At 40.2% G+C, this 22,645-nt stretch overlaps 1 protein-coding gene across 1 annotated transcript in view; it reads left to right on the top strand.

Moving 5' to 3' along the window:
* LOC308104997 (regulator of G-protein signaling 7-like) overlaps positions 1 to 22,645 on the top strand; it is a gene marked incomplete at its 3' end in the record, with an annotated part of 124,719 nt that overhangs the window by 72,996 nt on the left and 29,078 nt on the right. Inside the window, exons 4-6 of the mRNA XM_080455632.1 lie at positions 9,138 to 9,188; positions 19,397 to 19,503; positions 20,665 to 20,716. Of these exons, the coding sequence (XP_080311758.1) occupies positions 9,138 to 9,188; positions 19,397 to 19,503; positions 20,665 to 20,716 (210 nt within the window). The remainder of the gene's footprint in view (positions 1 to 9,137; positions 9,189 to 19,396; positions 19,504 to 20,664; positions 20,717 to 22,645) is intronic.

The raw sequence follows: 22,645 nt of genomic DNA, 5'->3' as shown, positions 1-22,645 counted from the left end.
GAAAGTAGCAGGTCTACCAGCTCACATGACGTGTTGTGAGCTTGGAGATTGGCTATTTTCACTATTTTTGTACACCACTATTTTCATACAGCACAACAAAGTATAATTATAAAAATGTCGATTCATTGAAATATAAAGCTGTGTTCCCACTTCTAGTCTCTTGAATCGTGTCATTTTGGGACAAAAGTGTTCATCCACGTGTTCAACTAATCGCCCTCTGCTGTACGCTAAACGAAACAGTTCTAGTAATGTTTTAATCTAGCAGCACCTTTAGAATAGAGAATTATAAAAAAAGAAAACCTGCTTTCGGTCATAAGTCGGCTATTGGTTCTAAATAACGGTTTCAATTCACCTGTTTCCTAGGCTGTGTGTGCATCACTTCCTGTCGATTTGATCCAATGAAATCCAATGAAACTGGTCAGATGACCAATGATATCCAATGAGATCGACAGGAAGTGATGCACACACAGCCTAGGAAACGGGTGAATACATTTTTGGCTAATTGCAAGGTTGAAAGTGGTTAACCTTTCGCACATACCCAGGAGGAGCGCACAACAATACAGTGGTGCAGTGCTCACTTTATTGTGTTGGCTCGTCATCGTTTTGATTGGATAAATTATACACAAATCCAGCCAAGCACAGTAGGGTGGCCCATGTCCTTAGTGAGGAGAACAGCCTGGTTAAGAACTGGAAGGTCACACGTGTTACGTCTGCATGGTTTCCATGAACAACCTTGTGTCCTGTCAAGAGTGTCCTTGAAAATGACTCACTACCTGCGTCTGGGCAAAAGCAGGGGTTCGATTTGTATTTTTAACCACTTTTAGACACTATATATTGTAGGGGTCTTCAACGTTTTTCAGGACCAAGGACCCCTTAGCTGAGAGAGAGATGAAGCAGGGACCCCCCACTACATATTGGATTCATGTTAATGTGTACTTTCAGACATTTAACGACTTATGTAACTTAATACTTTGTAAACCATAACCTTTTGGCTTGGTACTTGGTCTGCTCTTTTTTCCCTGTACACCTGTGCGACGCGTTGAAGGTCTGCTATTTTCGGCTAATGTTACCCCCAGAATAGGGATGCGAGAGTTGGTTAATGTAAAAATAACATTAAAAAATCCCTATGACGCAAAGATTTGGTGGCCCCCCTGTAGTATCTCTGGGGACCACCTAGGGGTCCCGGACCCCCTGTTGAAGACCCCTGAAATGCTGTACTTCGTCGTACAACAAATAATGAAAATAGCCAATCTACAGGCTTTGAAATGTAAAAAAAATTAATGAATAAATTGAGGGATAGGGAATTTGTTAATTAAACTTGTTAAAATTGTGATATTAATTAATATCACCCACTTCAGACAGACAGTCTACATTTCCCAAAAGGAAATGTATTTAATTCAGTCTGAGCGCCTCACTTCAAAAGGCTAGACACACTCACCGGGCACAGCTTCTTGGCAACGTGAACAACAAAGGAACCGTCCGCACTTTAATACGCCTCAGCGGTCACAAACAACGTACGTGTTTCGTACCTATCAGCTTTTTAATTCAGTCTGACCAGAAGCAAGGATAAAATATATCCCCAGTGGCGCCACAAAAATAAATGACCAGGAAGGGGGATATCAAAACAAGGAGAGGCATGGATTACCCCCCCTATCCCCCCCCAGCAAATCCAACTCGGGGTAAAAGCATCAGCTAAATGCCTGAAATGTAATTTGAAACTAGCTTCTTAAGCCTAAGCATTAAAAGTTTGACGTCGAGGATTCGGAAAAGCTTTCACAAGTTGTTGTTTCGCCTCGGATAGAAACCACCAAGTCCCGAGAACTGATCATTAGAAGTTCGAAGGGGAGTTTATAGGATTCAGAAAAGCTTTCACAAGGTTTGCCTGCCTCTCAGAACTCACTTACCTGCGGCTGGGTAGATGCTATAAACAGCTGAATGCCTGAAATGTAAATTGAAACACTTATTAGAAACCACCGAACCCGGGTCCTTAAAACTGAGCGTTAGAAGTTTGAAGGGAAGGTCCAGGATTCAGCAAAGCTTTCATGAGTTGTCGTTTTGTCTCAGACGTTAACGCCACCGCATTTGTGGGTTAACCCATTAACTCATTGAGTGCCTTTCTGGCCATTATGATTTTTATTTTTTTATTTTTTCAAAGTAAAAAAAAAGTGCTTAGGAAGCGAGATACAGCCATTTTAAGTTATAAGTTAAACAAGGAGTGGATGGAGCTGCAAATCTTCAGATAATGATATCTTTTTTTTAATTTTTTTTAATGTTTTAGTTTTTTTCTACTTTTTTCAAAAACACGTGAAACATGTTAATGGCACGTTGCACCATAGCGGTAAAACACGTGAAACACGTTAATGGCACTCAATGAGTTAAGACCTGGAACGCATCTGTGTCACTTTTTCATTTGAGCTAAAAAGCATTATTTTACACTTTTGGCTATTCAAAAATAGCAGATCTACAAGCTCATAGCGAGTGCAGCGCTACGAGCTTGTAGATCTGCTATTTTTGAAAATGTGTGCAAACTTTGAATATATATTGTTAAAAGCGAACATTTTTAACTCTATTCTTTGCTTCTGGGGGTCCCTGGAACAAAACATTTTGAGATGGGGGTTCGCGGCCAAATACAAATAATGTTTTAGTGTCCTTGACATGAAAAGGTTTGAGAACCACTGATATAGAAACGTTTTTTTCAGGATACTGTTGGGATTTAGAAGACATTTGTAGAATCGGCTTCAAGTCTTAATGGGTTAAAAATACATTATCAGGGTACCCCGGTGGGTCACCTGGTAAAAGCACATATCACATAAATACGGCTATACAGTTGGCCCGGGTTTGAATCCGGCCCAATGCTCTTTGCTGCATCATGACCTCTCTCTCTCCCACGCCTCTCCTGTCTTTCGCTCCGAAAATAATCTTTAAAAAAAGATAATAGAAAGCCATTACCGTTCAGTGTGACACGTGTCTTTCCACACACCGTATGACAACGACTGAGTTAATTAGCGTTGGGAATGGGAATGGCTTGCAATGGTATTTTTGAAAGAAACACTTCCAATCCCCATATGATATTATTCACCAGTTTCAGAGAACTCTGGATGGTGGACAATAAAGTGGCCATACCGTACCACTTGCTGTGTTTGCTTTATTTAACCACTTTAAACCCTAGTTCTCCTATGTTGGGCATCATTATAGGCATCATTATATTATATTATATTTCATTTCATTTCATTTCATTTCATTTCATTTCATTTCATTTCATTTCATTTCATTTCATTTCATTTTATTTTATTCATTTCCAATGGGGCGACGTCATTTGTTCGTGCGGCCTGGAGCTGAGAAGATACTTGTTACCAGTTGTCAGGCATTAGCCAGTAAGTCAGCGTGCTGCCTTGTTTCCCAGGTTACATAATGAAGGATGTTACATAAGCACGCGTAGCAGATGACATTTGTCGAGGTGAGGGCCTCCTACATCTCAACACATCTGTGACACATCTCCCTCGCACGCAGACACTCCACGTAAAGCACCTTGGATTGCCTTTCGTGTCACGTGTGCATTTGTGCTACAAATAAACCTGCCTTGCCCTAAATTAGCTACTAACGGTGCTCGTTTCAGAGTTATACCGAAAATGGCAGATATACGAGCACACAACGTGTCGAGCTTATAGATTGTCTGTTTTCAGCGCATGACACTAGCCGTACGACGGAAGTATAAATCATGTTTTAACCTATTGAGACCGGGAACGCATCTGTGTCATTTTAAGGTTTCTTTGGCAAATCAAAAATAGCAGATATACAAGTTCATAGCGTGACTATGAAGTTGTAGATCTGCTATTTACATTTTTAATTGTGAAAATGTGTGCAAATCTTTGAATATATATATATATTTAAGCGAACATCTTTAACTTAAATCCTTGCTTCTTTGGGGGGGGGTCCCACTCCCTGGAACAAAATATTTTCAAATGCGGGTCGGCAGCAAAACACATATAATTTTGGGGGTCCTTGACATGAAAAAGTTTGAGCACCACTGATATAGCAACATAAGTTTTTTTTTTAAACTGTTAGGATTTAGAATCTCCAGAAGCAAAGATTCGAGTTACAAATGTTCTACAAATAATTTTGTTTTGCAGATCTGCAAGCTCATAGCGCGGCACTTATGAGCTTGTATATCTGCTATTTTTGAATAGCCCAAAGAAATCTTAAAATGACACAGAGACACGTTCCTGGTCTTAATGGGCTAATGCAAATGAGTGCAGTTTGTCCAGCTGTCCAGATAATTAAGTGCAGCCTAGTGTGAATGGCCGTGTAAAACCACTGAGGTGTTTATAACCAGTGGTTATACAAGTGTACAGAACACAGGCTTGAACTTAAAACTCTAACCCGCTGAAACCACATTAGACACTGTCGTTGATAGCGTTAATACACTTGAAACCCAGCGTGCCCGTTCTGCTGGGGGACATTCGCCAAAAATAGCTGAGCTACAAGCTCACACCGCACGACATGTTGAAGAGATTTGGTGTAGACGGAAGAAAGCGGTCACAGTTGTAAGTCAAGTCCAGTTTTCTAAGACTAGAGGGTTTAAGTGGATTAAGCACACGTCACGTAGACATTGTTTTACAACAGAGAACTTTGTAACATGCACTGGAGGTCTAAACAGAAAAAAATAATGGTTGGATTGATGGATGGATAGATGAAGTTGAGCACTGACAAAAGAACAGTTTGGATGAACGGGTACTTTAAAAATGAAGCAGTTTGCATGTTCTCCCCGTGTCTCCTAGGGTAGAGGTACCCTCACAAAAAACATGCAGTATTCCTGGTCTCTATACTGCCTCCCCCTGGTCAGCCGGGGCGCCTGATGGAGGGGAAAGGAACTGGTCGGAATAACGTGTTCCTTCCACACGCTACGTCCAACCGGGGAAACTCCCCCCTGTCGGGCGATAAGAAGCGGCTTGCTAGGTCCTCATGCATTGAAGGAGGCATGAGCTCAGTTCTGGGCTCTCCCCAGGCTGGCAGAGGGAGAGTAGCGCCCCTCTTAGGGTTTTTGGTCCAGTTTAGCCTAGATTACATTTTAGTTAGGATTACAGGTCTACAACTCTTCTATTTGGAGTCACAGAAACCTTTTTATCTGCTATCAGCTGTAGCTAACGTTAAAATAACAACATAGCAGAGTGCATGACATACATAAATATACAATGAACTCGATAATAATACTGTTTTATAATAGCACGCTTTATAGAATTTCTCATCAGCCTTTTTTATCGTGAGGGGGAATTGCCAAGGTATTCAGTTAATGTTAACAGATCAGATAAATAGAGTACATCATGACCCGCCGTAATCAAAAGGCTAATGTAGAAGACTCATCTGTATGCCCCGGGGCGGAGAGAGCTGGACGGATAGGAGCTGGTATTGACTGCATAGCAGAGAGGGAGAGAGAGACGTAAATAAGACATAATACGCTCCGAGGTATATCCACTTACAGCCTACTAATGGACGAATGGAAGCAGAGAGAGTAATGCACCGGTATGGAGCGGAGCAGATTGTCACCGGAGGACACCTCGGCGTAATGTGCTTTTATATGCCACGGACACCTGGTATTATGAAATTAAGATGACCATTACAGCGCCCCATCTCTTATCATAATCACTCTCTGAGTTGAAAGCCATGCTGTGTGTGCTCTGCATTCTGATGAATGAAGCTAAGTTGACCAACCTGCGTCATCAACAGTTATTTTTTTATTTGTCAGTATTTTTATTGAGCTTTTCCATTTTTCATGTTCATTTCACATGCAATATTCACGGCAAAATCCATAAACAGAATAAACAATGCAAATACCCCCCCCCCCCCCCTCCCTCCCTTCCCCATTCCAGCACATGCAAGGTGTGTTTAGTTATGGACCACCACCTATGGAATACATATCGTCTCTGTCGCGTGGAAACCTCACATGTCCAAAACTGTTACTTTTGAGGATTCAGATGAAAAACTAGCAAACATGGCAGATCTACAAGCTCAATATGGGCCACGATTCTTGTAGATCTGCTATTTTTGCTACTTTTGTGTGATGCTATATTGATTTATGAAAAGAATATAAAAAGTTGAAATATATATAAGAGGTTTCTGCCCGACAGCAACGATATATGAAATACTCAAATATACAAACCATTTAATGGTCGATACATCAGAATCAGAATCAATCTTTATTGTCACATCACATTACAAGTAAGGTGGGTGGTTGTGCAGGCTCATCATTGCAGTTAAAAGATAGATAGAGAGTCATCTCATAGAAAGAGAGGGGAGACATAAAGTGCATAATATACAGTATGACTAATCTGCATAATACAATCATGGGACTAAATAATGTGACATAGCTAAAGGGTAATATAAACAAACATTGTTAATGCTTTAGTCCCATTAGAGGTAATTGTGTCCACCTCCACTCATCCTAATGTGCCGAGGATGCATCTTACAGGGCTGAACCTTTTGATAAGACTGATGACTTTGATCAGAAGAGTCCCTCTGCGACGCACAGCCTCCTTTAAAAGTGAATCTGCTGTGCTAGCCCGCCGTTTTTTACGAGCTTAATGGAGACAGCTTTGCTGGCAAGTGTCGACGTGTCAAAGTTTTATGGACTGTTCCTCAGCCAAAAGGCAACCAAGTGTTCGCACCGGCGGGGCTGTAATTGATGTTCAATTTATAATTACGTTATTTTGCTTTCGTTAATGTGCCTTCCTGTTGTGTGGTGTGACAGTGACAGCGCACGGCCACACGCACGCACATTCTTGCATTGCTATTTTTGTGGGGACAACATAAGCAACGTTTCATAAAGAATGCTATATTTTTTGTAACCTACTCGAATAGAATAGACTAGAATAGGCTTTATTTGCCATTTTGCACGAATGCATAGGAAATCTTAGAGCTCAGCTCCCATGGTCAACATTTAAAAAGACAGAAAAGACAGACAGAAAGAACATACATCCTACAATACTACATACTGTATATCCTACAATACAAATACAATAAATAAGTACTTCATATTCTAACTAAAAACCAGTGCAATCATAGTGCAATTCGTCTATCATGATTCAGTTTGTCTGTCATGATTCAGTTTGTCTGTCATGATTCAGTTCATCTGTCATGATTCAGTTCATCTGTCATGATTCAGTTCATCTGTCATGATTCAGTTCATCTGTCATGATTCAGTTGACCTATTGCTTATAAATGCGCGGTATGTGATGTGTAATATTGACTACTAGTCGCACAGTGGCTGGAAAAAAACTGCACTGTATCCCAACCAATCACACATAACCCTAATCCCAACCATAAAAAGCCCCGGCTTTAAATATATTCCTAACTGTAACCCCTAACTCTGAAGAAATCTCTTAATGAGCTTTCAGATTGATCTCCAATTTGACAGAGATTACAATCCTTGTGGAGCTTTTGCACGCGCACGCACAAATGGATGCACACACACACACACACACACACACACACACACACACACACACACACTTCCCAATAGAAGAGCGCCTGGCAGGCCCTCTCAGCAAGACATCCAATGATTGAGCAAATCTTCACAGGAGGGGCCAGGAAGGAGGGATGACTGGAAGACGAGACAAAGACAATATGCTGTCAGCCTCCCCCTCTCTCTCCATCTGTTAGTTTCCTCTCTACAGTGTGTGTTCCTCTAACTTTACTTCCTAGCGCTCGCTTCCGAGTTTCTCTTCTTTCACACTCCCTCTCTCCACCTCTCTCTGTCAGTTCTATCCCTCTCTATGAATAGGACGTAGTGATAATTAAATGAGAGTTCACGCAGTAGAGAACAGCTGGTGTGTGCGTGTGTGTGTGTGTGTGTGTGTGTGTGTGTGTGTGTGTGTGTGTGTGTGTGTGTGTGTGTGTGTGTGTGTGTGTGTGTGTGTGTGTGTGTGTGTGTGTGTGTGTGTGTGTGTGTGTGTGTGTGTGTGTGTGTGCAGAATCTGCAGATACAGTGGATATCCCACCATCTCTCCTTCTGTCCCTCACTTCCTCCTCGCTCGCTTTCTTCATCCCTCGTTACATTTCTTTTTATAGCCCTCCTTCCATCTCTCTTCCTCCAGTGCTTCCCTTCGTTTCCTCCTCTAGTATCCTCTCTAAATCACATTCGTTGTGAACACGTACACCTTTATTGTGCACACATCACATCAGTGTGTAAATAATCTACACATACAGTATATATTACTAGGGCTGCAACTATCTATTATTTTCTTAGAGATTATTCTATCAAATACTTATACTATATATATATATTTTTATTTTAATATTTCAACGAATAGATTTTTTAAATAATTATGCACGTACGCACACACACACGTATCTACAATTTTCCCCTTTCGACTACAAGAACTAAGTGACACGTACCATGCCACGTTTCACAGGTTCTGGATTTGTTTCCATTATGCTATGGCTGTCCTGAGTGCCTGTTCCCTCGCCAGTGTTAGTGGCCCTGATGTGACGCTGCCTGTGGCCCCTGTCCTCCCCCTGTGTTTGCCCTTTGCCCTTTTTCCAGATTCCGCTCTTGCCACTAACTCTTCCCTCCTCCCTGTTGGCCTTGATGAGAGACTGGTTCAAACTGCATGACTCACCTGTTTGTAACTTCTGTCTTGCGATCCATTTCCGTGTGTTGGATGTTCCAGGGTTAGTTTTTTTTGCCCTCTGTGTGCCTTTGTTTGCCATTTTGTAAAGTAAAACTTTTCCAGGGTTAGTTTTTGCCCTCTGTGTGCCTTTGTTTGCCATTTTGTAAAGTAAAACCTTTCTGCTCAGCAACTCGGCCCTTCTCTAGAGGCTAGACTAACCCTGAGTTTTGGGAACGTCAATATCTGAAGATAATGAGTTTTAAAACTAGTCTGTTGTCGCAAGATAAATGGCGTAGGTGGCGTTCCGTTGGCTGTACCTCCTACTTCACGGTTGGTTCCTGTTATCATGGAAACATGAAACTCGGGCCCAGAACTTCACAGGTTTCAGGTTATAGAGTTCCCCCTTGTTGTGGAAAAGGGATATATATACATGTACTGTATATTCTCAGCGGTGATTGCCACTCATAGCCTTTGATATAATGTCTCCTATATATAATGTTAAAATAAAAACATTTTCTTCTTTTTTTCCAGGCTCAGAGATTGTACAGTGGATGCTCAGAAATCTCAATATTGAAGATCCAGGTAAGAGGCACATTTACATCGATATCAATGCAACTCATCTGTGATCTGAATAATAATGTGTGGCCATCCAAAAGTGTGTCCAGGCCACACATTATTATTATTCAGAACACAGATTCTTGTACTGTATATCTTAGAATAAATTTAAAAACTGGTTTACCAATACAAAATCACATTGAACTCTAAGGCAAGGGCGTACTTTTGCGCTACATTGTCACATGACAAAGTATAAAATAGGGCATTCATTTATGACAGTGGTTCACAACCAGTGGTCCGGGGACCACCAGTGGTCCTTGGGGGGGGGGGGGGGGGGTTAGTTAACATAGCATCACAATAATTTTGAGTGCCTCGCTATGAGCTTGTATATCTGCTATTTTTGAAAAACCTTGAAAATCTTTTAATATATATATATTTTTTTAAAGCACATTTTTAATTCAAATATTTGCTTCTGGGGGTCCCTGGCACAAAACACTTTCAGATGGGGGTCCGCGGCCAAATCAATTTAGGGGTCCTTGGCATGAAAACGGTTGAAAACCACTGATTTATGAAACTAAAACGACATAAAAAAGGTGAAATATGGAGATACAAGGTTTCTGCCCGTCAGTGATGATATGCCGTACCACATGCATTCTTTATACGTAGAGTATGTGTGTACAGTACGTACGGTGTGCAGAGGAAGTTTCCGCGTGTGTGGGTTCACGTAGAGGACGGTTCCATATTATCAGTGGGGAAAATGGGAAAGCAGAGGAGGAGGAGAAAGGAAGAGATGAACATTGTTTTTTTACCCCGCAGGCAAAAGAATAACGGCTGCCGATTGGGACTAGTCCCATGAAAGATGCTTTCTCTCTTTCTCTTGCTGTCTTTTCTATATCTATCTTTCCCTCACTCTTATCCTCTCAGTTTTTGCTCTTTGTCACTTCCACACTCCCTTGCTTCCGTGCTCGTTGCTGTCAGCTGTTGTAGCCCCCGCCCTCTCTCTCTCTCTCTCTCTCTCTCTCTCTCTCTCTCTCTCTCTCTCTCTCTCTCTCTCTCTTATTTATTGCCTCTTTCCATCTCCCACGTCCCTCAGGTTTATTCCTGTTCTCGGTCTCTATTTCCTCACTTTAAACTGGAGATGAATGCACACACTATACAGTATAACAGTAAACAGGCGCTGCTCGCAGGCATTCTGACACTCTGTCTCCACTCCCTTCATATTTCCCTGTGTTTGACTTCACCTCAAGCTGTGTTGTTTTCGCTGACTTTATGTTAGGATATTGTCTCTCCCCTCCTCACAGTTATGCCCCTCCCCCCTCTCTACACTCTGACTTTTGTTGCCGAACTCGATTATTCGATTATTTACTTGAAGATTTGGCACCTCTGCCTGGATTTAACCACTTAAACCCTGTATACTTTTGTATTATATTATATACATTGTTGTATCTTTTATTTCTCTATGTATGAATTATTATTTTTATAAAAAATGTATTCTTCTGCGATTATTTGGAGGCCTGTTCACCGTGCTGTTAGAAATAGGCGTGAATCACTGGAATAAACCGATGGCAAACTACCATGGACTTTACCATGACAAGGAGAAACAGACTGAGAACTTTCTAAAAGACTTATAGGATCCCTCTCTTCTGGACTGAATAGTGTAATGTGATGCCTAAGATGGCCTGCTTGTTCTAAAAACGAAAAAGAAAGAAATAAGAAAGTATAAATAAAATACATCGTTGACCGGAGTCCCCCAGGCCTCCATACTTAATCCGCTTATTCCCCCCCCCCCCTCCTCTGCTCCAAATACATTCTGCGAAAATAGCAGATCTACAAGCACGACATGTTGCAACGTACAGTATGTTCGCCCCCAGAATAGGGACACGAATGGTTAACCACTTAAATAAAAATGGATATTCGATAAAATAAAATAAAAAAATATTTAATGTTTATTTGACAGATGCCCAAGATGATGAAAACAAAATATATTTTTTTTGGAATCAAGCACTTGATACATTGTTTTTTGTATCGTCCCTGTAAAATAATCATATCAAAAATAATATTTAAAAAAGTATAATAATAATAATAATACTCGAATATATTTAAATATTAGCCAATTTGTAAGACCAATATTCGAATTTCATTTCTGAGGAATGTTAACAGCCCTACTTTGATAGTAAAGTGAAGGTTAAACTGGACATTACGAGAATGTTCTACAGAATGTTCTACAAATGGGAAATACAATCCTCCTTCCTTCCTGCCTTCCTCCTCTCTCTCAATAAAAGACAATACATTATGTTCTGCTTCTATGTTTTTTATAGCTATGGGAGTGGAGGAGAGAGGACTGTGTGGAGATGGGTTACTGGCCTGAAATAATGGACTGAAACTTCATACTCCAGCAAAAAATATCATTATCATCACAGTGGTGGAAGAAGTACTGCCTGAAGAAGTACTCACATTTTGTACTTAAGTAAAAGTACCAATAACACAGTGTAGAAATACTTATACAATACAAATAAAAGTCAGGTGTTAAAAATGTACTTGAATAAAAGTGCAAAAGTATTCGCATTAAAATATTCTTAAGTACTGAAAGTAAAAGTACTCATTATGCAGAATGTCCCATTTGACAAGTTTCCAGATGTATAAAAATGCTTTGAAAATAGCAGATCTACAAGCTCACAATGCGTCGCTTGGGACACATTGTGAGCTTGTAGATCAGCTATTTTCAAATAGCCTGGGTATACAGGGCTGAAGTGGTTAATGCATGTTTTGTAATCAAAATCTACAAAGTAACGAGTAACTAAGGTTTTCAAATAATTGTAGTGGAGTAAAAGTACAATGATTGCCTCTGAGATGTAGTGGAGTAGAAGTAGAAGTATTTAAAATTGGAAATACTCCAGTAAAGTAAAAGTACCTCAACATTGTACTTAGAGTACAGTACTTGAGTAAATGTACTTAGTTACTTTCCACCAATGATCATTCATGTAATGAAATAAGGGATGGTGGAATGCTTTAAGACTTAGTGTCGCTGGAACACCAAAACGGGGGAAATGATGAGTTAGGCACTGTCATATACGGAAATTACGAAACGATAAAAGAAAGACAGAGTGTTCAAATAAGAGAGTGTACATTTTGTGCTCTCATTGTGTAGCCCGGCACAGAGCAGCGCTGGGCGCAGCGCAACTGTCATTGCTGTTTTCCAACCAACGCAGTTGTCATTTTTATTTAAACATATCCACATGAAGGGAGGAAAAACTGTCAGTTGAGACAGGCTACATTTTATTGTTGACAGAAATAATGTGAGCATATTATGTAAACATGCCTTGGGTCATTGTAAGAATGTTGTGAATTCACAGCCTCCTGGTATTCTTTATCTGTCTCTGTAGCTATAGTACAGTAAGGCCATCATCAATATCCAAACTGAGCAGGGTCCCGCTGCTTCTCTGTCATGCTTTAATATGCTGTTTAACAAATAACCTAACTGAGAATGAGCATGTTATGAATATTAATTTGACAAGTCAAGATATCTCATGTCTCTTGGTCATGAGGAGACATTAGGCTACAGTGCTCCAGGCTGTGCGACCAGATAACGAGCTGTCTAACTAGCTAAATTAGCATGGACACAACCCTGAAACGATTTGCGCCCCTAGATCATCTAAACAGGGCCCTCTGAGTCAAATTAACACTGAGGATATTACTTTGTAGCCGACTGCTATACGATGTAGTAAGGACTTCAACACTGAACAGCCCAGAACTTGGTCAGATGTGATATTTTTCACTTTTCACTCTGTCTCTCACTTCTTTTGTATCCTGCCTTTATCTCTACATCCCCCATTGTGCCAGTTGAAACTTCTTTCTCTCTCTCTCTCTCTCTCTCTCTCTCTAGTTCTTTGTCTCTCACTCATTTTCGCTTTCATTCCTTTGTTCCAGCTGTCTGCCCCAAGTACTCATGGGAAATCAGTGCCGAGCAGAGTTCAAGCCTCTTGAGCTTAACGCACTTGTGTGCACGCACGCACGCGTGCACACACACACACACACACACACACACACACACACACACACACACACACACACACACACACACACACACACACACACACACACACACACACACCCACACCCACACCCACACCCACACACACACACAGCTCTGATATTAAACATGTGTTATTCATGTTTGCATATAACCATGAACTGCAGAATCGCTCCCCATTGTCCACCGCCTTCTGAAAACTCACCTCTTCAGACTCTACCTCAACCCATATCACTTCTTCTCACCTTTTTTGATAAATGCTATTAGTGCTACAACTACCGATTTATTTTCTGAGCAATTACTCTATTTATTACTGTTTTGGTTAATCGAATAAACGAGAAGCAAATGTATTAATATAATATATATATATTCAAGATTATTTTTTCAAGATTGCTCTTCACCCTCCACCACCCCAGCTACCACCTGTTGTTTTGGATCTTCTTTTATGCACTATGGGGTGATCAAAAGGCCCCTATCGGTAGGGGAGATGTAGTGTGCTCCCTCAGAGTACCTACAACAGATCCATTCACCCATCGCCTAGTCTGGGAGGCATTGCGTCGGAGCTTGGACAGCAGGGGCGCGGCCACTGCGTTGTGATTCGAATCAACAGCCAATGAAGAAAAGGGGGCGGGATCCACATGCAGTGGGTGTTGCATCCATAGATATATATAAAGGCTAGATGACTCACCCGCGCTGCTGGCCAATGGAGTACGACGTTGCCACATGGCGGCCATCTTGAAACAGTCATTCATAACATTATGTCTATGGTGCATATACTTTAAAATAACCATAGCGTGCTCAATTTTCATCCGATTTTCAAACGGTTTGGTGTTTTGTAAACACCAAAGATGTAATAAAATTATAAAATTATAAAATAAAATAAAAAATAAAAAAACATGATTATAATTATAAGTATGTAGTATCATAACTACATCTTTGGTGTTTACAACACACCAAACCGTTTGAAAATCGGATGAAAATTGAGCACGCTATGGTTATTTTAAAGTATATGCACCATAGACATAATGTTATGAATGACTGTTTCAAGATGGCCGCGGTTGAGCTACGCTTGCTCCGTCCCCTTGAGCCATCTAGCCTTTATATATATCTATGGTTGCATCCAAATAGGATCGACGGGAAGCAATTTCCCCTTGAGAAATTTCGGCCGCCATTGTTGTGTACTGCTGTTTGCCTCTCGTCTGACTTTTTAGACGAGTTGCACAGCTCTCAGACCGGTAAGAGGCGTGTCCGCTCAGATTCTGAGCGTAAGTTACATCCCGCCCACAAATACCAGGGCTCTGGCCCAGAAGTTCCTCGCCAGAGCTGGCGAAAACTTCTGGGAACTCAGATTACCCATCGCCTAATCCCTAATAAACGTATTGCTCATTTTACATTTATTAAAATAGTTGTATTTCAACTCATGAGTTGTTCAGACTGAACTCTGTGTCTGAGTGGAAACTGCAAACAATTATCGTGTGTGTGTGTGTGTGTGTGTGTGTGTGTGTGTGTGTGTGTGTGTGTGTGTGTGTGTGTGTGTGTGTGTGTGTGTGTGTGTGTGTGTGTGTGTGTGTGTGTGTGTGTGTGTGTGTGTGTGTGTGTGAGACTATTAGGATGTGTTCAATATCTCTCTCTCTTTCTCTCTTCCTCTCTCTTTCCATTGCTTATTTGTTTCTATTGTCAGGAAACTCAGTCTCAGTTACTCTGCCAGTGTCTTCCTATCTCTCTCTCTCATATATATCACTCTTTCCATCGCTTCTTTGTATCTGAATCAGTGTCTCTTGCCCCCCCACACTCCCCTCTGTCTTTCTCATCACTCTTTCCACCTCTTATTTGTTTTTCCACCTGTGTGTCTAGTCTCTCTCTGTCTCTCTGTCTCTCTCTCTCTATGTCTCTCTGTCTGTCTCTCTCTCTGTAACTCTCTCCCTCTCTCTCTCTCTCTCTCTCTCTCTCTCTCTCTCTCTCTCTCTCCCCCTTTCTCTCTCTCTCTCTCTCTCTCTCTCTCTCTCTCTCTCTCTCTCTCCCCCTTTCTCTCTCTCTCTCTCTCTCTCTCTCTCTCTCTCTCTCTCTCTCTCTCTCTCTCTCTCTCTCTCTCTCTCTGTCTCTCTCTCTCTCTCTCTCTCTCCTCTCTCTCTCTCTCTTCTTCGTGTCTGACATGACATGTTAGAAATGCTGTTTTAAAAAAACACATTGAATCAGATTTTTGCACATTAGATTTGAATCACCTTTCTCAGCCTTATTCAGACTGCATAACATCAATCCGACTCCAATCTGGATTGGAAATCAGATCTGGGCTGCAGTGGTGTAAAGTTACCAAGTAAACATATGTTAATCACTTTAGCCTTATTGTACACCTACAGTAGGCTATTTGAAAATAGCCGATCTACAAGCTCACAACGCGTCGCGATGTGACGCGTTGTGAGCTATTTTCAAACATTTTAGTACTTCTTACTTTTGGTACTTTAAGTACATTTTGATACCAATACTTTTGTACTTTTACTCAAGTACATTTTTAATTCCAGACTTTTACTTGTAACGGAGTACTTATACGTTGCAGTATTGATACCTTTACTTAAGTAAAACATTTGAGTACTTTTTCCACCACTGTTGGGCTGGACTTGGGCTGCCAGTCTGAACCGGGCCTTAGATAGACTCCACAAGTCAAGTCTACCACAGTTTCACACATTGCTTGTGTGTCTTATGTGTTGTATGCTGTGGTTTGTTTTGTTGTGTGTGTGTGTGTACCGTGGTGGAAAGCAAGTACATTTACTCATAAATTCACGTAATTACATATTTTGAGTTGCATTGTGACTCGTTGAGCTTTGAGTACTTTTACTTTGGTACTGTAAGTAGGCCAATATTTTTGTTCCTTTAAAATGTAAGTACAATTTTGAATACAGGACTTTTACTGAGTATGCCTATGCTGTGATATTGGTACTTTTATTTGAGTAAAAAAAACGAAATACTTCTTCTACGTGCGTGTGCGTGTGTGCGTGCGTGCGCGCGCGCTGACTGACGGTGTGTTGGCGCTCATTATCCACGGCTGTCCTGTTGTCATAGAGATAATGAGAATCCACACTGGGGTGTTTACTACGCACCTGTCACTGTGTGAATGTGCACTGTCATGTTTCTGTGCCTGATAAATATGCCCAGTCATGCATCGTCGGATGTCAAAAAAAAAAGCCTCATCACCAGGACTCATCATTTGGACACATACTGTGCTTCTCTGTGTGTTTTTTTATGACATATTGAAATAATAACAAGACACGGTCTAAAAGCCCTAGAGTCTGTCCTGTTCCTTCACCAGATTCCATTATTAGATAGCTTGTACGAAGTTTTAGCCCGAGGTTAGCGCTACAGGATAAGTCATGGGGGTCACTCAGAAAAGTGATAGTTAATCTTCCAGGGACCATGAATGCGGTCAGCAAGTTTCATGGCAATCAGCCAAATGCCAGTGGTGGAAGAAGTACTCAGATATTTGACTTAAGTAAAAATAGCAATGCCACAATATAAAAATACTCTGTTACAAGTAAAAGGCCTGTGTTCAAAATGTTAATGTTGAGTAAAAGTACAAAAGTATAAATATACTTAAAGTACCAAAAGTAAAAGTGCTAAAATGTTTGAAAATAGCAGATCTATGAGCTCACAACGCGTCGCATCGCGACACGTTGTGAGCTTGTAGCTCTGCTTGTAGATCTGCTTGTAGATCTGCTATTGTGAGCTTGTAGATCTGCTATTTTCAAAATAGGGCTGAAGTGGTTAATGTATGTTTAATTATATAATCATTTATATCTGATTGAAAGTACAACATTTGCCTCTGAGATGTAGTGGAGTAGAAGTAAAAGTACTGAAAACTGGAAATACTTTAGTAAAGTAAAAATACCTCAGAATTGTACTTACAGTAAGTACAGTACTTGATTAAATGTACTTAGTTACTTTACACCACTGCCAAATGCAAAGGCTTTTTATGCCTTTCATTGATAGTTTAGTAGGTAGACAGGAAATGAGGAGAGAGAGATGGGAGAGGGGAGTGACAATCAGCAGAGGCCGTCGGGATCGGGACTCGAACCCGCGACGCCCTGTCAGGCTACATTGGAGCCTATAGGTAGCGGTCCGGGCCCGGCCAAATGCATTTTGACATAACTCATGTGCTAGTGTTTCCACTGGCCCTAAGACGGTGGTTCCCAACCTTTTGTGGATCAGGGCCCGCTTGAAAATCTTGAAAGAGTTCGCAGCCCACCCATCTGTCCACTTAAAGGGATAGTTCACCCCAAAAATTACTTATTTTCTATCAATTACACACCCCATGAAGCATATATTTTTTTGTTTTTTGTCGCATTTCTAAGCCAATAATTTGATGACGGGCGGAAAGATGCTAATGTATCCGGTAGGAGACTCAAAAAGTCTCTTTTGAGTCTCCTACGGGAGAGACCGCCGGTCATCAAAGTATTGGCCTAGGAATGCTACAAAAAAGCAAAAAAATCTCCATGAATTCAAGGCTTCATGAGGTGTGTAATTGATAGAAAATAAGTATTTTTTTGGATGAAGTACTCCTTTAACAAGGCAGCCGCGTGCATTTCCAGAGCATGTTTATTTGAATGATGAATCAATCGATTGTGTTCCGACTTGAATCAATGAAACAAACATAGTACGCTTAAAGTTCCTATTTATCGGTATCCAGTGGTGTACATTAAGTACACAAGTACTGTACTTAAGTACAATTTTGAGGTACTTTTACTTTACTGGAGTATTTCCAATGATTAATACTTTTACTTCTACTCCACTACATCTCAGAGGCAAATATTGTACTTTTACTCCACTACAAGTATTTGAAAACTTTAGTTAATAGTTACTTTGCAGATATAAATCCTTATATTATAAAACATGCATTAACCACTTTAGCCCTATTTTATATTTGAAAATAGCCGATCTACAAGCTCACAACGCGTCGCATCGCGACGCGTTGTGAGCTTGTAGATCTGCTATTTTCAAACATTTTAGCGCTTTTACTTTTGGTACTTTAAGCATATTTTGAGGCCAATACTTTTGCTCTTTTTCTCAAGTAACATTTTGAACACTGGCCTTTTACTTGTAACAGAGAGTATTTCTACATTGCAGTATTGATACTTTTTCCACCACTGCAATTTATCGGTATCACAATAAAAACATTTTTTTCCCTTTCACCCCATCTGCTTGCTTGGTTCCTTTCCCTCCGTCCTCACTCCAATTCTCTAGTGACCTTTTTCGTCCACTAATATTTACATTAACTAATCACGTCCAGGTGGCAAACCCAGTTGGTGTGAATGTTTGAGTCATGGTTTGAAAGGCCAGGCGTCGGAGGTGACTGAGACAACATGTTACAATATTCATCGTTCCCCATTAGCCATCCTGCCGGTCTAATCCATGTTGGTTTCCTTATTGTCCTTGGCCTTATCCCGCTCAGTCCGGGAATGCACCTACAGTTACAAACGTCTTCTAAATCCAGAACAGTTTTCTGAAAAAACTTTCAGTATCTTGCTACTGTATATTCTTCTGCCTGCAAGTCATGTCCTAGTATGAGCGAATAGGGGAAGGCGATCAACGTCACGTGATGCCCTTGTTTAGCCCCAAAAAACCTCAGCTGTCCCGAAATTGGGCCAAACAAAGATGCTTATTGTTGGTCAAAAATCCGGATGTGTGTCTCAAAGAATACCAGTGGTTCTCAAACCTTTTCATGTCAAATACCCCCAAAATTATATGTATTTGGCCGCGGACCCCCATCTGAAAATATTTTGTTCTAAGGGACCCCCAGAAGCAAAGATTTGAGTAAAAAATATTCCCTTTAAAGTATATATATATTCATAGATTTGCACAAATTTATAATTTTTACAAAAAATAGCAGATCTACAAGCTCATAGCGGGGCACTCGGTGCCGCGCTATGAGCTTGTATATCTGCTATTTTTGAATAGCCCAAAGTATAGAATAATGTTTATGGCCCGATCTTAATGGGTTAATCAACAGTGACTGAATTTTGGCATGCAGTGTGTTCCTGAAAATGAGTGCATAATTATGCTAATCTTCTTCTCACTTTTATACTCTCTGCCACTCTGCTCTTGTCCTCCTATATTCTCCCCTTCCCTAACCTTCTCATATCCCTACCATACCTCTCCTTTCCTCTCCTATTCCCCTTCTCCTCTCCTTTCCTTAACCTCACCTCACCCTGTGTAGTTGAAGCTCTCCATCTAGGCACTCTGATGGCTGCCCACGGCTATTTCTTTCCCATCTCAGACCATGTTTTAACCCTGAAAGATGACGGGACCTTCTACAGGTTCCAGGTAGGGCTGTGACTGTTTTTTTCCCTCCTTCCTAGCAATTATTTTATCAATTACTTTTTTTGAATATTTGACAAATAATTGAGAAGCATGTTTTTTTTTTATTAAATGTATATTTTTTATGTTTTATATATCTATGAATCAACGCAAAATAATGTTAACTTTTTTGTGTGTACAAGTGTCACACAAAAATAATAGATTCGCATTTTTGTTTAATTTGAAGTTAGGGTAAGTGATTTACTTTGGTTAAAATAAGTGTTAAATAGCTCTATATTGTGATAGTACTCATTGCTACAGAGTGTTTGTTCAGTAAAAGGAGTCTCCCATGTCTCTCCAGCTTTTTATTAAACAGAAAATGCATTTTCAGTGCTCTCTCCTGATTGGCTTAAATGTTGTCACCTACCTGAAAATGTACTAAAGAGCTGGAGAGAAGACCCCTGTGACCGAACAAACGCTCCGTAGCAATGATTACTATCAGAATATAGTACTTTAACCTTTTTGACAAAACAAAAAAAATACCAAAAAATATCACTTACCCTACCTTTAAGTGCCCCCACATCTATATTTTTTTATTTAAATTGATTAATATAATAATAATATATAATAATAATAATTAAATCAATTAGCGGGATTAGCTGTTGCACCCATAGTTCCAGGTATGTAGGTTTGACAGGTCCCCAGTGTCTTGGAATAATGTGCTAATGCCACAGATCAACACATAATTCTAGTAGCCAAATTGGTTCACAGAAAAAGAAGATTGATTATCTGCCAGTACACATGGCAAATGCAACACACATCCCTGCCAACAGTGTTAGCTGGTGGCTGATATTAATTATCGTACAAATTTTGTTCCTCAACTTCATTATGAGTGGTCTGTCTGTCTCTCCATCCGCCTATCTGTCCATCCAACTAGCCTGAAACCTGGCTTTGAAATCACCTTCAACCTGGACTACGTATTTAGGAAATGTCATTGTCTTAAAAAATGTAAATAATGTAAAAATAAAGTAAATTAAAACACTTTTTAAATTTTCTTTCCCCTGCAAAATAATGAATATAAATAAATGAAAAGTGACTTCAATCGCAATTCAATGCCTTGTGAGCTTATAGATCAGCTGTAAAATAGGGCCCAATCAGCTTTAATCTCCATGTCTCTGTCTCTCACAGACTCCTTACTTCTGGCCATCGAACTGCTGGGAACCAGAGAACACAGACTATGGTATGTTGGACACACGCACACGCACGCAGTCACGCACACGCGCGCGCACACACACACACACACACACACACACACACACACACACGCACACGCGCACACACAACCTCTCAGATAGATGTATAGACTCACCCTCAATGACATATTAGGATTTGTGTGCCATGCATTTGTGCAGTGTAATATACAGACTTTTCAAACAGTCATAAAATCACAAAAATGCAGCTTATTTTGAATGTATTAAACAGGTCCTAGGTGGTTAATATATGCTTCGTAATACTTATCTAAATCTGTAAAGCAACTAGTACTAGGTAAAAAAAAGTACAATATTTTCCTCTGAGATGTGCTGTAGTGGAGTAGAGTATATAGAGCAGTGGCTCTCAACCAGTGGTCCGGGGACCACCAGTGGTCCTTGGGGGGGGGGGGGGTCCCTGGCATGAAAAAGCTTGAAAACCACTGATAAAGACTATAGAGTATCGAATGTGGAAAAATGGAAATGCACTTGGTTACGTTTCCACCACTTTTCCATGACAGATGAGATAACTATGCATTACTGTAATGCGGGGTCAGAGACGGGTCAGCCAGTCTGTGCCGTTGTCCTGGGATAACTGCATAAAGTGTGTATGTGGGTAATAATGGGTCAATATGCCATGCAGGGTCATGGGGATTAAGTGTATGAGATATGCCTGTTAATGCGTCTGATGTAATTTAATCTCTGGCCAGCCGTAATGAACACTATACACGGCCACAGGCTGACTGAACACGGCCTGAAACAAGCACTTAGTGGGGGAAGAAGTACTGCAATTTTGGACTTCGGTAAAAGTAGCAATACCACGGTATAAAAGTACTTTGTTACAAGTAAAAGTTGAAGTCGCAAGTTGAAGTATTAAAGTATCAAAATACGCTTAAAGTAGTGAAAGTAAAAGTACTACAGAATTCCCATTTCAGAGTCGTATATATATCATGTTATTGGATTATAGTTATTGATTGTTAAGCCCTATTTTATACTTAGGCTATAACATTTGCTAATGGGTCGGTAGGTGGACTTCCCCTTTACTATGACTCAGACATAACCATATATAGAGTTCACTATGACTCAGACATAACCATATACTGTATAGAGTTCCCACTGCAGCTACACCCAAATATGGCATGTGTCATTATTAATAATCTAAACCAGCAAATAACTAGTTACTAAAACTGCCAAATAAATGCATTGGAGTAAAAAAGTACAACATCTGATTCTGAGATGTCAAGTATCACAAAATGGAAATACTCAAGTAAAGTAAATGTACCTCAAAATTGTACTTGAGTAAATGTAATCAGTTACTTTCCACCATTGGAACAGGAAACGGAATTAAGATGTTAATGGTAAGGCGTTATAGTCCCTCTATCTCTCTCTCTAATCATTTAATAGATCCCTAGTGAAGGCTAATGCAGCTGTTGTACAATCACCCAATGCATTAGACTGTTGTCCAAATTGAATACAGTATGTGATTATGCCAGCATTACATTTAGTGGGGCGTGTTAATGGTTAGATTAGGTTAATGTGTCCACACACACTGTGCCAATGGTTAGCTTAGTTTAGAGCACTGTTTCCCAAACTGTGGGTCGGGAGTCGGGACCCATTTGTGGGTCGCGGATCCATTTTCCACGAGTAATTAGACCTTTATTTTTTGTTTCCTAAATGTATTTATCCTAAATTTATTATTATTATTTGACAAGATTTCCAAAAAACATCACACATTTCCATTAGTTGAAAACAAATTAAAAAAATGTTCTAAAAGAATTTTAGAAAGAATAAAATAAAAAATTATCAAAGAAATTCCCTAAATTAGAAAACAAATGTTTAAGAAGTAGTGAAAATAGCAGATCTGCAAGCTCACAACGTGAGCTTGCAGATAACACTGTGTTGATGGTTAGCTCAGTTGAGGT

The sequence above is a fragment of the Gymnoscopelus braueri genome (genome assembly GCF_963280865.1).
Source record: "Gymnoscopelus braueri genome assembly, chromosome: 17".
In the NCBI taxonomy this organism is placed as follows: Eukaryota; Metazoa; Chordata; class Actinopteri; order Myctophiformes; family Myctophidae; genus Gymnoscopelus; species Gymnoscopelus braueri.
The sequence above is the reverse complement of the archived record's forward strand: the minus strand, read 5'-3'. Positions and strand labels throughout refer to the sequence as shown.